Raw genomic sequence first — 13612 nt, 5'->3', positions numbered from 1 at the left:
GAAAGCGGCATATGCAGCCGCTACTAGCGGCTACACCCCATAAACCTCAGAAGCACACAAATGAAATGGGGCTGCAGACGTCCGTTGGGCAGCCACCCTGCCCAAAGGCCTTCTCCAAGTCCCCCAAGCTCGGCTGTTCTGACACAAAATTAAAGAAAAGAATGCAAACCAACCGTTGAACGCGTATTCATTGCCTCATCTGCGTGTACTGTTCCATAAGCGGGGTATTTTTATCACATTAACACAAAGCAGAGATCGTACCTCTGAAATAGTAAATGACCGTGGAACGCTAATGTTGAGAACGACGCCAACGGGGAACCCATAACCCAATACAACTAGGTTACCTACAATGTATCGCAGTTGTACATACCTTGGTCCTAGGTCTTGAGTGAATAATTCGTTCAGCTTGACGAGCAAACAGGGACGTCAAATAGCGGCCTGTCTCATTCAGCAGAGGAACCTCGTTGCTCCTGAGCGCGTGGCCAGACAAGTCCATGGTTGGCTGTAGTAAAAGAGACGAAATTTAAAAAAACGCGCGTATAGTCACTTAACTATAGATCTGTACGTCTCGTGAGAAGTGCGTCCAAAAATCCGCTGCTCCATTGAAGATCCCGTAAAAAGTATCGAAGCCACGACGCAAAGGTTTCTGCTCGTCTCGAAAGAATCCTAAATGCCACTGAAAAAGGAAAATATGACAGCGTTGTAAGCTGAACTACCCGACGACTGCCTTACCTTGCCAATCATGTGCGTGCTGTAACCGAGGTCCTTTAGGAACTGCGGCAGAAGCTTGAACTCCATACCAAGGCCTCTAGGTTCTGTGTCCCCGATGCTCAAATGTTGCATGCCTGTGGGAAAAAGGTTCGTCATTGTAAGCTCTCCATGTCAAAAACAAATTTTTAAGTAGGCACATACTGGCGGGAAGGCGTAAGGATAGGTCATTATATAGAAAATGTCTCTTCACTTAACTTATTTTGTGTGTCTGTGAAACGCTTCTTCTGGTTGTGCCTCGACCCACGGAAAGCGAATATGAACGTGTAGTGGCTAAGCTAAAGAAGTGCTCACTACGACGGCTCAATCGGAACTGAAGGTTTATTCGGCCGCCGTGCAAGGCCCGTGAAAAAAGGAAGACGGTGGAAACGCGCCACGAGAAGGCGTGGCACCAACTTCGTCGAAGCGGGGCGCCACAGGACCACCCTCTAGACTCCGAAGGAGTGATCGGCCCAGGACACATGCTTGTAGACTTTTAGAGGCGGCTTGGTTTGAGCCATGGAGTCGGGTGCGGCGACGCAGAAGGAAAACGGGAGCTGAGGCTCGACGAAAGCGAGCTTGACTCGGTCAAGGCTAACCGTGTCCGGCTTGCCGTTCACAGAGATCGTCCGAAACTGCTCCGTACGACGCAAGATGGGGTGCGGACCAGAGTAGGGCTGTTCGAGAGGCCTGCGTACCTTGTCCCGGCAGAGGAACACATGCGTGGCAGAAAGCAGCTGCTACGGGACGAAGGATGGACGTGACGAGGGTGTGCGCGGCGGAACCGGACGGAGGTGCTGCAAGACACGACGGAGAACGCCGACGTAACTGTGGAGGTCGGTGGTGACGATGGGTACCTCGAAGAAATCGGCGGGCAGACGGAGGGTGGTGCCGTATATCAACTCAGCGGAACTGCATCCGAGATCGGCCTTAAGGGTACACCGATGCCCACGAGGACAACCGAAAGAATGGATGGCCAGTTGGTGGGATCTTGATGAGCAATGATGGCGGCCTTAAGTTGCGATGGACGCGCTCTGCCATACCATCGGATGCCAGATGGTATACGATGTGGGGCGGATGCGCATGCACCCGGAAGCTTGACGAATTCGGAATTTCGCTTCAAAGTTGGCGCCACAGTCTGTCGTGACCACAAAAGGTACGCCAAAAGAGGACACCCAGGTAGATAAAAAAGTTGAGGCGACGGTAGCGGCAGGCATGAGGGCCGCTTCGAGCCAACGGATGAAACTGTCAGTACCAGTCAGGAAATACCGCTGACCAGGGGAGACAGGCAGCGACCCGACTATACCCGTGTGGACATCGTCGAAACGGGAGCCGGGCGGCAAAAAGCGTCCAAGCGGTGCAGGTGTGTGCCTGGTAACCTTGGATTACTGCCATGCAGGACAGGAGGAGACCCATGAGTGGATGCGAGCGCATCTTCAGGCAGACGAAACTGGCAGCTACGAGGCACGTACGGGCGTGGTGGCGTCGTGCTGCTGTCACAGCGAAGAAATATGTCCGTGTCAGGTAGGCGACATATTCCAGACGGAGGGAAGTGGAGGAAGACCGAAGGGCTCAAGATCGGAATCCTCCGACTGGGCTCGAACAAGGGCTTCAGACGACAGCATGCCAACAACCGCGATGCGAATCAGCTGGACCATTCTGAGATGCGGGTACATGCTCGATGTGAGAGGTAAATTCAGCCAAAAAAGCTAGATGACATGTGCCTCGAGGTGAATAGTGGCTACGAGCTGAGAGCAACGCATATGTCAGGGGCTTGTGATCCGTCAGGATGGTGAAGTCGTGGCCCTCCAAGAAATAGCGGAAATGCTTGATGGCAAGATAGGCGGCAAGGAGCTATCAGCCGAATGTACTGTACCGGGTTTCGGCTGGCTTTTAGGGCCTTGGAAAAGAAGAAAAGAGGCCGCCACTCTGCCCCAACTTGCTGCTGGAGCGCCGCGCCAACAGCCGTGACCGAGATCCTATCCATAAGGACGATGTCAGCTCCAGCGGTGGGACGGGCGAGGAGCGTTGCAGAAGGCAATAGCGACTTCGCGGATCGGATATTGTTCATAGCAGCGTCGGTCCAAACGAGGGTTGGAGACGAGTCCGGGGACTTCGCAGAGGTCTTTCAGCGCTTGCCCTGGCGGGAAGAGTGGTCTTGTGACAGCAGGGTTTCAAGAGGGTGGAGAACGCTCGCACAGTGAGCAATAAAGTGCGACAAAAATTGACGAGTCCCGAAAAGCGTCGAAGGTGGAGCACGAACAGCGGTCGAGGGAAGTCGGCGACTTTCTGCGAGAGGGGCGAAACACCAACGCCCAAAACGCCATCAGAGACTTGCTGGCCAAGGAACTACAAGGAAGGGGCGCCCAACTGACACTTGGCAAGATTCACGACGATGCCATGCGCAGCGAGACGCGAAAATAGTAGGCGAAGGTGTTCCACGTGTTCGGCAGGGTCCCGACTTGCGACAAGGGCGGTGTAGGGACGGTGGGGATGGCTCGGATACAGAGGCAGGAGCTGTCGTCGACGAGCAGGTGGCGGGCGACATTAACAGGAAGGCCGAAGTGGCGCAAGAAGTCCGCCCCAAGGATCGGCTGCGCTGAAACTCAGTGCGCATGGCAGGTACCCCTGCCACGAGCGCAGCTGGTGAAGACGAGAGCGGGTGACGGTTGTGCAGAGGTGGATCCGGACCGGAGACGGTCTGTTGGTGCCGGAGACCCCGGTTATGCTTAATCCAAGGAAAGCAACCTCCATTACCTTGTCTTCATGCTCAGCCAGTTGAGCAAGGGGCCAACCGCCGGCGGTGGAGAAGACCATCTGGACAGTAGTCGGTAACCTCTGCTGTAACAATTCCCGGAGCAGGGATTCATCAAAAGTGGCTGCTTTACAAGCGAGGAGTTTCTGCGTGGCTCACAGCAGCTGAGACGGTGCTCGGTCGCCGAGCTCTTCAGCCGTTAACAACTGCTGAAGTCGCATTCTGTCAGGTAGTGTGGTCCGCTGGAGAACCTTGGGGAACCGCCTTGAACCGGTCGTATGGAGTGGTGCCGGGCGGGCACAATATGACGTCGGAGACGTCCATGGAGATCTCGGGCGGCAGAGAATAGACTATGTGCGGGAACCGTTTCAATTGGTTGGTGATGTCAGCGAGGAGAAATTGATCCTCAACTTGCTGGAACCAGATGAACGGGCTACGGTACCAAAATGGTGGAAGTCGAACAGCGATGGGGCCCATCGCAGGTGTGGTTGGCTGGATGGCTTGGGCAGGTGCAGGAGCGGAGGTAGGAAGAAAATGAGGTTCTTCAGATGTGCCTGAGGGATGGCCGGGGTTGTCCATGGGCGAGTTCTTTTCGGGTTCCCAGATTGTAGTGGCTAAGCTAAAAAAGTGCTCTCTACGGCAGCTGGATCGGAACTGAAGGTTTATTCGACGGGGCAAGGCCCGTGAAAACAGGAAGATCGTGGAAACGCGCCACGAGTAGAGATGCAAAATTTCCGGAAATTTTGAATCACTCGAAAAAACACCGTTCTTTTCGGGTTTTTCCGAAAAATTGAAAAAAAAAATGGAAACAAACGCGGTTACTGCTGAGTCGAAGCATTGCCGGCCAAGCCACAGCATACAATGAGCTAGAAACTTTAGTAGTGTTCACCCTCTAGGCATAAATGCAGAGCAGAGCATCCCATGAGACTGCTGTCTACTCAGCGATAGGTGATTGGAACAACCCGTCCACTCCGACCCATGGAGGAAAGAAGAAAAGAAGGCGCCCCAACGGCTCTTCGACAGAAGAGAGAAGCGTGAGGCAAGTGACGTGGGGACAGGAGGTGAGCTGTAGCTTCTTTGGAGCCAGGAGAGGGTCGCGTTACCTGAATTGCCCAATGATGCCGCTTTGCACACGCCACTTTGGGGGCCACTTCGGCGCGCTACCACCACACCTCTCCAAGTATCCCGAAACTATGGGTTGGGGCTCCCATAGAGATGTATGTAAACGAAACCGAGGGGGAGGGGCGGGGAAGGCGAACGGTGATGTCACTGGAGTGGCCCCCAATCTCGGCTTCACTTCTCAGAGCAACAGGGCTCCACCTCTCTTTCCTTCCTCCATGACTCCGACCAGAACTCCGACATTATGTGAACGCGATGCCGATCGCTTGGAGCAGCCAGACGGAGCTTTAAGTTGTTGGTTGTTGGCGGATTAGAGGCACCTAAGGCACTGCTGGTGGGTTGGAACGCATCGAAGGCACGAACATTTACATTTTTGAATATTGTCGCCTGGAAATTTTGGACAATCTTTCTGGAGACGAAGAAAAAAAACGGAAAAAATGTTTTTCCCCAAAAATTTCCGTTTTTTTTTTCCGGGGCTTCGCATCTCTAGCCACGAGTAAGCGTGGCGCCAAAAACGTACCTGTGTGGACAGGATAAAAACCCGTTAGCAAAGCAGCCCGCGACGCTGTTCCTAGAGGCTGTACGTAGTTATGGCCTAGCACGACGCCATCCATGGCCAGCACATCGATGTTGGGTGTCGGGATCTGATCAGAGCCATGGTAGCTAACGTCCCGCCAGCCCTGGTCAGGATAGAATTGCTGTCAAAGCGAGGACTGAAATGCACACCATCTCCCTCTTCCAATACACACCCTTCACTACAACGGTGTTGTGGGATGTACTGCTTCAAAAGGGTTCCTCTTGTATGTACAATATATGTATACCCATATTGGCTATGTCTGATGCGCATCTATCTTATACCTTACAATGCATCTACCAGAGGGGTACGTTACGCTACGAAGGTGACATAGCACGTTTTCTTCCGACACGTCAGACGGCAAGGTTCAAAGCTCGTAGCTTGGAATGAAGCATGACGAAAACGACTGTTACTGTTACTTGAGTACGTACTCAAAATTCAGTATTTTAAATATTTTTTCGGTATTTTCGGTATTTTGATGCTCTACTAAAGTGTGTGAAATCCTTTTTTCAGTATTTGCTACTCAGTACTCAAAATACTTTCCTTCCTGGTCAAGCCGTATGCCGCACAATTCTCCGCCGTGTCCAGGTTTTCAGCTCACTGGAACTTCCCCCTTTTTTTGTATTTTTATTTTTGTGAATTCGCGAGTCCTTCATTTATCCTCATGTACAATAGGCTGGTCCCACGCTTGACTTTGCTCGTCAATGGCCCGGCCCTTCGTCAGAAAACTGTTCTTATTCATATTGCCAGGTGAATCCCTACGGGATTAGGTAGAAGTTAATCTCGGCATTTACTTCCTTGGTCACCACAGCAATAAACATTCCCCAGAAGTTGAAGACCCAAGCTGACATACAGGAAGGATTACGAAGGATTAGAACATATCACCAAAGTTTACTTTAGTTCACCAAAGTTCATCAAACATTACTTGACCACAAGAAGTTTATTCCTTTCATTTGTACGGCCACGTCCACAATTGGCGTTTCACTTACTGCTAACACTAAAATACTTTAAAGACTCTCTTAAATACTTCTTACAGTATTTAGTACTATTCTCAAATTCGTTTCAGTTTCGAGTATTTTGTACTCTATTTTAATAATTTCTACGCGGAGTATTTATATCGTAATGTAAATACTTTTGCGCAGTATTTTGTACATGTCTGCGGTTGATCAAGGCCAAATATACCACCAAATCTGGTGAGTTATGCTTTCATGAACTTAGGCTGGATTAGCAGTGTGCTATCCACATATACTTGTATTCTCATACGAGCAATTTTACTGAATCAAAATAGCCCAAGTGCCTCTAGTAGACGTCGTTCGATCAGGGATTTCCCTACACCCCCCCCAGGGGGGGTGTACACCCTCCCTGCATTTTTGCAACACCCCCCCTGAAATTTCTCAGGTGACCCCACCCAGCTCGGCCAACAACACGTTCTGACAGTGGGTCCGGCGCCGCGAATTACATCCTGTACTGTCAAACTTCCGTTGTAGGACCACAGTCATGCAGATGATCGTAGCATGGATTTGTCCAAAATCATTTGAAAGTGACTGTTCAATGCATATATTGCGCGCATATACGAGCAAAAATGCGTAAAAATGGCACGCAAACTCAATGTGAATCATCAAGAACCAATTGCGCCCAACTCAATCAAGCGAGGTATTCTGCTTCTTTCGTCTAAGGTTTTCACTGTTGGTTGCGAGGTATTCATTGAGCTTCGTGAGACAAGGTGCTAGTCTTTTTTCTTTGTCGGTCGTGTGATTATGCATGTTAATGTTGAAACGCCGTTCATAATGAATTTGTATTCTAATGTACTCTGTTGTAACGTAATAACATGTACAAATAAAACGGGAAAGCTGTGCAGATATGTCACCATCGTACCACGATTCTTTCTGTGTCTAGGAAAAATTCCGTAAGTGGAACCTTCACCAAACATACCCCCCCTTGAAAGCTCGGCACCCCCCCCCCCCCCAGCAGTGAATTTCTGGGGAAATCACTGCGTTCGATATGTTAGTAGATTTGCACCGTTTGTAGTTTGTTGTGCGCTTAGGAACAACAAATTAGAAAATTTTAGTACATCGTACGCCAACACCTTTGCGTTGGTAATGGATAGCGTTGATGGTTCTGCGCACGCCCATAAGAGAAAGAGAGCTTCGGGCATATTGCATTTGTTACAAGTCACCTCTCTCCTCGCGTCTGTTTTCCAACCAACCACGTGGGAGGCGGCAGAGAAGGACAAAGGGCCGCGCATGCGCTCCACGTCTGTCCTCGCGTCTGTTTTCCAACCTGCTAGAAAACACGTGGGGGGCGAGAGAGGAGGACAAGCGCCCACGCATGTACTCTGACTAAGGAGAAAAACGTCAATTTATAAAAACGTAAAATAAAAGCACAAGTCGGCATACTTGAACACATCTCCTTGAGTTGCTTGCAGCGAACATCTCAAACAGATGTTATGCGTGCCTGTGTGCATGCGCACCATGCTCGGCGCCCTCCTCCCCCCCCCCCAAAAAAAAAGTGTCCGATTAGAATAAATATTTCCAGAGAAAGTCATTTAAATAACACGTTATTTATAATTATTTTCCCATTCCAGTCATGTTTTCTGGGTTCACCAAATATTCAGAAGAAAAATGTATCGCTAATAGGATGTTGCACTCCCAACCACCGGGAGAAAGAAACATGACTCATTCCGTGCTCTTTTAACCAGGGATCGGAACGGGAGCTGAAAACCAAGTTTTTCTACCTCTGAACTGAGCGGAACTGAACCGAAATTGACCTGAAGCGACTACCAGTTCGCAAAGCGGTTCAGGCGGAACGTTAATTCAGCACGCAGTCCCCCAGTATTTCTCTTGCAAACCATGTAGCAGATTTCCACTATACGCTTTGAAAGTGTTATTTTGAAACAAATTCAACGAATTCACGAGCAAAACGAACACGCTCATGAGCGATGTTTCAGTGTGGTTTGCTTCGAGTGTAACAGGTTTCTGGGACTGCTTGAAACGGCAGGTGCTGGTAGTTTATCGCGTTTGTTGTCCTGGTTGATTTGGGCGATGCATTGCATGAAGCTTTTGCCTCATTCGCGACCAGAGCTCATTCGTGGCAGCGTATACAGTTAAAGGCTAAGAGCAAGCAAGATAAAGAACAAGAATAAAGCGACTTCATTGATTCATTCTGAATTTCAAGCAAGCATAAAGGCAATAACCATTCAGTGAAATTTCCTGCGTTTTCTCCTACCTTCTTTCTCTCTCTCTATCCTGCATTTATGTAAATTGTTTGTGAACAGATACTGTTGTATACAGATAACAATAGCGTTTCGGGCAATTGCGAACTTCGCTTCTGAGCTCTCTTTCAAACAGTGCACAATGTACTATTCCGGCAGGTTTTACAGTTTTCCCTTTCACTGTTGTCTTGTAACTTATATACCAAGGCTATCTAAAATGCATTAATAGCTTTGCCGCTGTATTACACTTTTCAGCGAAGTTTCTTCTTGTGAAGTGTTATCAAATCACGCTTCAGTAAGAGCAAGTTCTACTCGCTCGGCCTAAATCAACGTTTGCATTGTAACATCAGCAAAGTATCGTTTTCAGCTTCGGTATCGTTTTAGCTTCGGTTCGAACCTTCAGTTTTTCTGCTCTAGACCCGAACCTGAACTGAACCGATACGCTTGATCCTGAACCAAACTCCCCAAGATAACGGTTCCGACCCCTGCTTTTATTATGGCATGATCTTCCGTGATGATCATTCTCAGCGGACCTATGTACCAATGGCTGCAGGGATTGATTTAAGGGAGAGGGAGATGACCTCCTCCCCACCGGATGAGCAGAGGTCAAGGAAGAGATGAGAAGTCATGCCTATCTTTCATAAGAACGAAACTTGTATGTCTCTTCCCAAATTTGGCATACTTATCCCCTGTGTGCGTATACTGGTGTCACAAAAGTCACAAAGCCAACTGAGGGTTACCTATCTCCCAGTTTTCTATATTTCTTTCTGATTATGTTTTCTTTTACTCATCATCCTCATAATCATCCCACTTTCACTGTCTTCCTAGAAATCAAGTACCACAATCTCGCTACCATTACGGACGTCCGCGAAACGTGGCTTTCCCGCACTTAATTTCAATAACTTTGTTAACCACTTGGGCATTTAGTCAATTGACACTTATTGTGTTTGGCGTAATATTCATTTTGTGCTTACCCGGAGCGCACGCAACAGGACGGCAGAACAGCGTGGGCGCCTCGTAGTCGACTAAAGCACATGGAGGCACATGTTCCTGATAATGCCAACTATCATTGGCTCATGATGGCATCCTCAAGAAAAGGGCGAGGGCGGTATAAGGGCGGGAAAGCGTTTCCTCGAAACTACAAGCTCTGATACAGCAGTTTGGGTTTTTTGTTGTATTGTATTTTGAGATCGGGGATCTCGAAATCTGGGATATCAATATCTGGCATATCGTGGCATACCTCTCGTGCTTTCTTTCAGCAAGGTAAGCACCACACTAAATATGTCTTGTTAGTTCCATGCACGAAAGGCCTAGATTCTCCCAATCATACTGTGTGGTTCCAATTTTCTATTTTTCAAAATAAGTATTTGTATGCAGGTACAGAACACTTGTATAGCAAAATAGATTACGATAAGGCGATTTGGAAGATCAAGAAGCTCTAGACCTCATCCTTCTCCGTTGCCCGCACTACCAAACTTTCAGAACCCCAATTTCAGTGTCTCTCAATCAGCTGGACTCTCGCGCTCTCACTATGTCAAAATTGCTTGGTCCATGCCCGAAACCAGCCCACCAACGCTCTGCCCCAAAAGCAATTCTGAACGTTTTGGACAGCATAGGACCTCGGTCCTCGCTGTGCGGCGACACATTATTCTACTTTCTACATTATTCTACAATATTTTGTAACAACTTCTACATTATTCCATCACATTACCGGCAGCACCAGGATTGAGTAATACACCAGGCGATGAAACTTCCCAATCATTATCGTTAAAATAAACTTGTTGTTAGAATATTTGTTTTATCTCTGCAAATATGAAGAGCACTTATGTAAATTACGTGCCTTTTCCTCCTGGCTATTATTGTGTAATTCAGTTTAAAGTGTGCTTCTGGACGGGGAAGGGGGCGCCTCAGCAGCAAGTTACATTCGAAACATACACTACATACACTCTGATAGTGGCTTATCAATCTTGCTCTCTTCTTCTTTCTTCGTTGTTATCATTGCACGGATACCTAGCTAGCCCCGAATATCGAAATGCTACTTTCCTTCCCGATCCCACTTTCTCTCCGAAAGAGAACCTTTCGTCCAGTTTCAAACAATCCATCCCTTTCGGTCTTCCTTTCGCAGACCCACAGTTTTGGCGCACTATGACCTTAGTTGTCCGTGCGCCATAAACATCCGAATCATCATCATCATCATCATCATCCTTTCGCAGACACGAAAGGGACGCCTTTGGAAAGATGGCTGATAAAGTAGCTTTCGTTGCAACTCTCGCTTTCCGTCCACCCATACGCAATCGGTTTCCATATTTACTAGCGGGGCCTTGTAGCTCCTTATTGAATCAAGCAGGGCCACTGTCTGATGTGCTGTGACGTATGGTGTTCATGCTGCCGTATTTGGCAGAATACACCGCATGGGTATCGTTATTACGTCAACGTTTTTCACGTGCCAAGGTCATTGGAAAAGAAACACAATCGACAATTCCCTCTTTCCCACGTCCATAAGCGCCCATGGTACAACGCGTGCCCCATGCACCACTGGGATTTCTTGAAACCGTCCTATGGCGGCTGGTGGACAACGACGACGATCGACACGCGCCTGGAGCACCCGCTCCTCAGTTCCTAAGGCGCGACCATAGAGATAGGCCAGCGTCATCGCCTCTCCGTGGCGTACCATCATCACCGGTCGGGGCTCATGTAGAGGAACAACACCTCCTCTACATCTGGTGACACGAACTATGAACATCAAGTTCGGCGTAATTCGGCCTCTTCAGCCATCCGAAATTTTGTAACAGCTTCACCAGCATGGTGCTGAGCATCCCATCCTGGAAGCCTCCCAACCCAACGACGCCCTGCGTTCACGCAACGACCCGACCATTCAACTGCGTCTCAACTCCTTCGAACCAGCTCGTTCACACGCCACGACCTGGTCACATTTCCAAAGGCTTCCTCTGCTCGGCAACACCACAGCTGTACTGCAGACGCCATATTGCGGAGCATGTCCCTCAGGCACACACCCGCTTCACAGCCGCATCCGCCTTCACTCCTGCCGCACCTCGGCACTCTTCACCGCATCCCGGCGCTCTTTCGCTGCCGGCCGCGACACTCGAGCCTCACGCTCACCTGGCAGTCGCGGCAGTCGGGGCAGCCGACGGCACGGTACGTTTCAGCCAGCGTGTCGGCATCTTACCACGGCTCGCACAGCCTCCCCGCACTCACCTAACATGCGACTCTCAGAGCTTCGGCTCCCACGCCGGTCGCGGCACCCCAGGACCACGTCACCGACAGCGCCTTACTCTTTCCTGTTCGTCCCTGGCTGACCGATCGTTGTTCCCGTTCGTCACCAGCTGTGATTGTTCGCCAACGTGTGCCGTGCCGTCACCCTATTCAACCGTGCATGTCTACCACGGTCACCCTCGCTGCCCTCCTCTAGTGAAGACGTGGACATCATCTGCTTTATCGCCGCTCCGCGTCTGAGGGGGGGGGGGGTGATATGGAGGCTCGTGGACTACGACGAGGATGGGCACTCGCCTGGAGCATCCGATACTTAGTTCCACCTGTGCGGCCATGCAGAAGGCCACCGTCATCGCCTCTCCGTGGCGCACGATCATCGCCGGTCGGGGCCCCTATAGTGGAACACCACCTCCTCTACAGTCCGTTCTGAAACCCATGTATACAACTTTAAAACATTCTTAGGTTCAAAATAAAGAACGATAGCTTGTCCTTAGGACGCGGTTAGTAAAGTTATGCTCTGTACTCTCGCTATCAAACGCGCTGCTGGAAGCACTCAAGATTCCTTTCGTTAGGAAAGCATAAGAGGAGTTCAAAACTATCACTAGGTAATGGAGGTGACCTTTTGACGGGAGTAGCCTTGTGGGTTCCTTAGCAAAGGAACGAAAGCAGCGAAAGGAAAGTCTCCTTCAAACAATTTAGCCCTAGTACGTATCCGTTTGGTTGCTTCAACTAGTATGCAGTGCACCTTTTCCCGCTTTTCCTGGACACGTTGACGTATCTGCTTTCCCATTTTGTACCTGTGCTGGCGTCGAACTTTGCCAAGGCTCAGTTTACGCAATTTTACGCAATGCGTACATATGTACGTGTTTGCGCGTTGTTACACACACGCGTAAGATTACGTGTAGGAATGACACATACCTGTTGTTATACAGTGCGATAGTATACACTGAAGTGTTATATAGTGAGTCCTGTATGCAATATTGTCAGAACTATAGTTAGAACTGCAGCTATATTTCAGCAGGCTGAAGTTCTGGTTAAAGCATACAAACAAAAACAGGCATCTTTGGTAGGGTGGCACGAATCCATAAATTACCCAATGAATCAATCAATTTATTTACACACAAAACACCCTGGGGAACTCCCGTTCGTTACTGTATGCCGTTGGTTTGACGGGTTTCGGGATCTATTTGCTGCTTGTATTCGTTTTACTTGGGAGCTTGGGGGGTTGGAAGCTGTACCCCTTCCACCTAGAAGGACGTATGTTGAAGTGATGGCAATTCCGGCCATTCTGCATGCGGCACACGTGGTATTGAAGAGCGCCGTGTCCCCTAAAGACGGCCTTTTTGTGCTCCGCTGTTTGCCCGGAAAAGCTTTCGTTCATCATGGTCGTTGGAACTTCCACATGGAAACAAGGAGGGAATCAGTGGTGATCGAAATGAAAGGGACAGCGGTTTCTTCTTTTCAAGTGGTATAAATGAGGCGCCTGTGCCTTTCGACGAATATACCTGCGTATCAGTAAGCAGGCCACACAGACGAGGCGGCGGTGTTGGCGTATATGCCCGTTCTAGATTGCCTTTCCGCGTAATAGATGAGGTCGGAAAGGTAAATTATGAATGGATTGGTATTGAAAGATACAATGTTTGAATCCCGGTCACGTATCGCCCGCCATCTGAAAATGAAAGTGACTTTTTGTTCTTTTTTTTTTTCGTTCATGGAATCGCTGTCGGAAATTAGTCCAATGTCCAGAATGTACTGATCGGTGACTGTAACATAGATGCTTCGTGTGAAAACCCAGCTTATGTAGAGCAGGAATAATTATTTAATTCGTAGGGATGTACAAGTGTAATCCACGAACCGACTAAGATTACACCCACGAAAGCTGCCATCTTAGACCAAGTTTCACTACTGATGATTTGATAGCTGCATCTTGATGTGCGGCCTGAGTGATCATTTGCCAATTTACTGCCTCTTGCCT

General features: G+C 49.1%; 1 protein-coding gene across 3 annotated transcripts in view; it reads right to left on the bottom strand.

The window, feature by feature from the left end:
• LOC135373278 (arylsulfatase B-like) overlaps positions 1-13612 on the bottom strand; it is a 36794-nt gene that overhangs the window by 18052 nt on the left and 5130 nt on the right. For 2 of the 3 annotated variants that reach the window (XM_064606506.1, XM_064606508.1), the window contains exons 2-5: positions 5142-5301; positions 733-845; positions 566-676; positions 371-502 (exon numbers count right to left, since the gene is read on the bottom strand). In XM_064606506.1, coding sequence (XP_064462576.1) covers positions 371-502; positions 566-676; positions 733-845; positions 5142-5301 — 516 coding nt within the window. The remainder of the gene's footprint in view (positions 1-370; positions 503-565; positions 677-732; positions 846-5141; positions 5302-13612) is intronic. The other variant, XM_064606507.1, reaches the window with a different exon arrangement.

The sequence above is a fragment of the Ornithodoros turicata genome, unplaced genomic scaffold, assembly GCF_037126465.1.
Source record: "Ornithodoros turicata isolate Travis unplaced genomic scaffold, ASM3712646v1 Chromosome23, whole genome shotgun sequence".
Lineage (NCBI taxonomy): Eukaryota > Metazoa > Arthropoda > Arachnida > Ixodida > Argasidae > Ornithodoros > Ornithodoros turicata.
The sequence above is the reverse complement of the archived record's forward strand: the minus strand, read 5'-3'. Positions and strand labels throughout refer to the sequence as shown.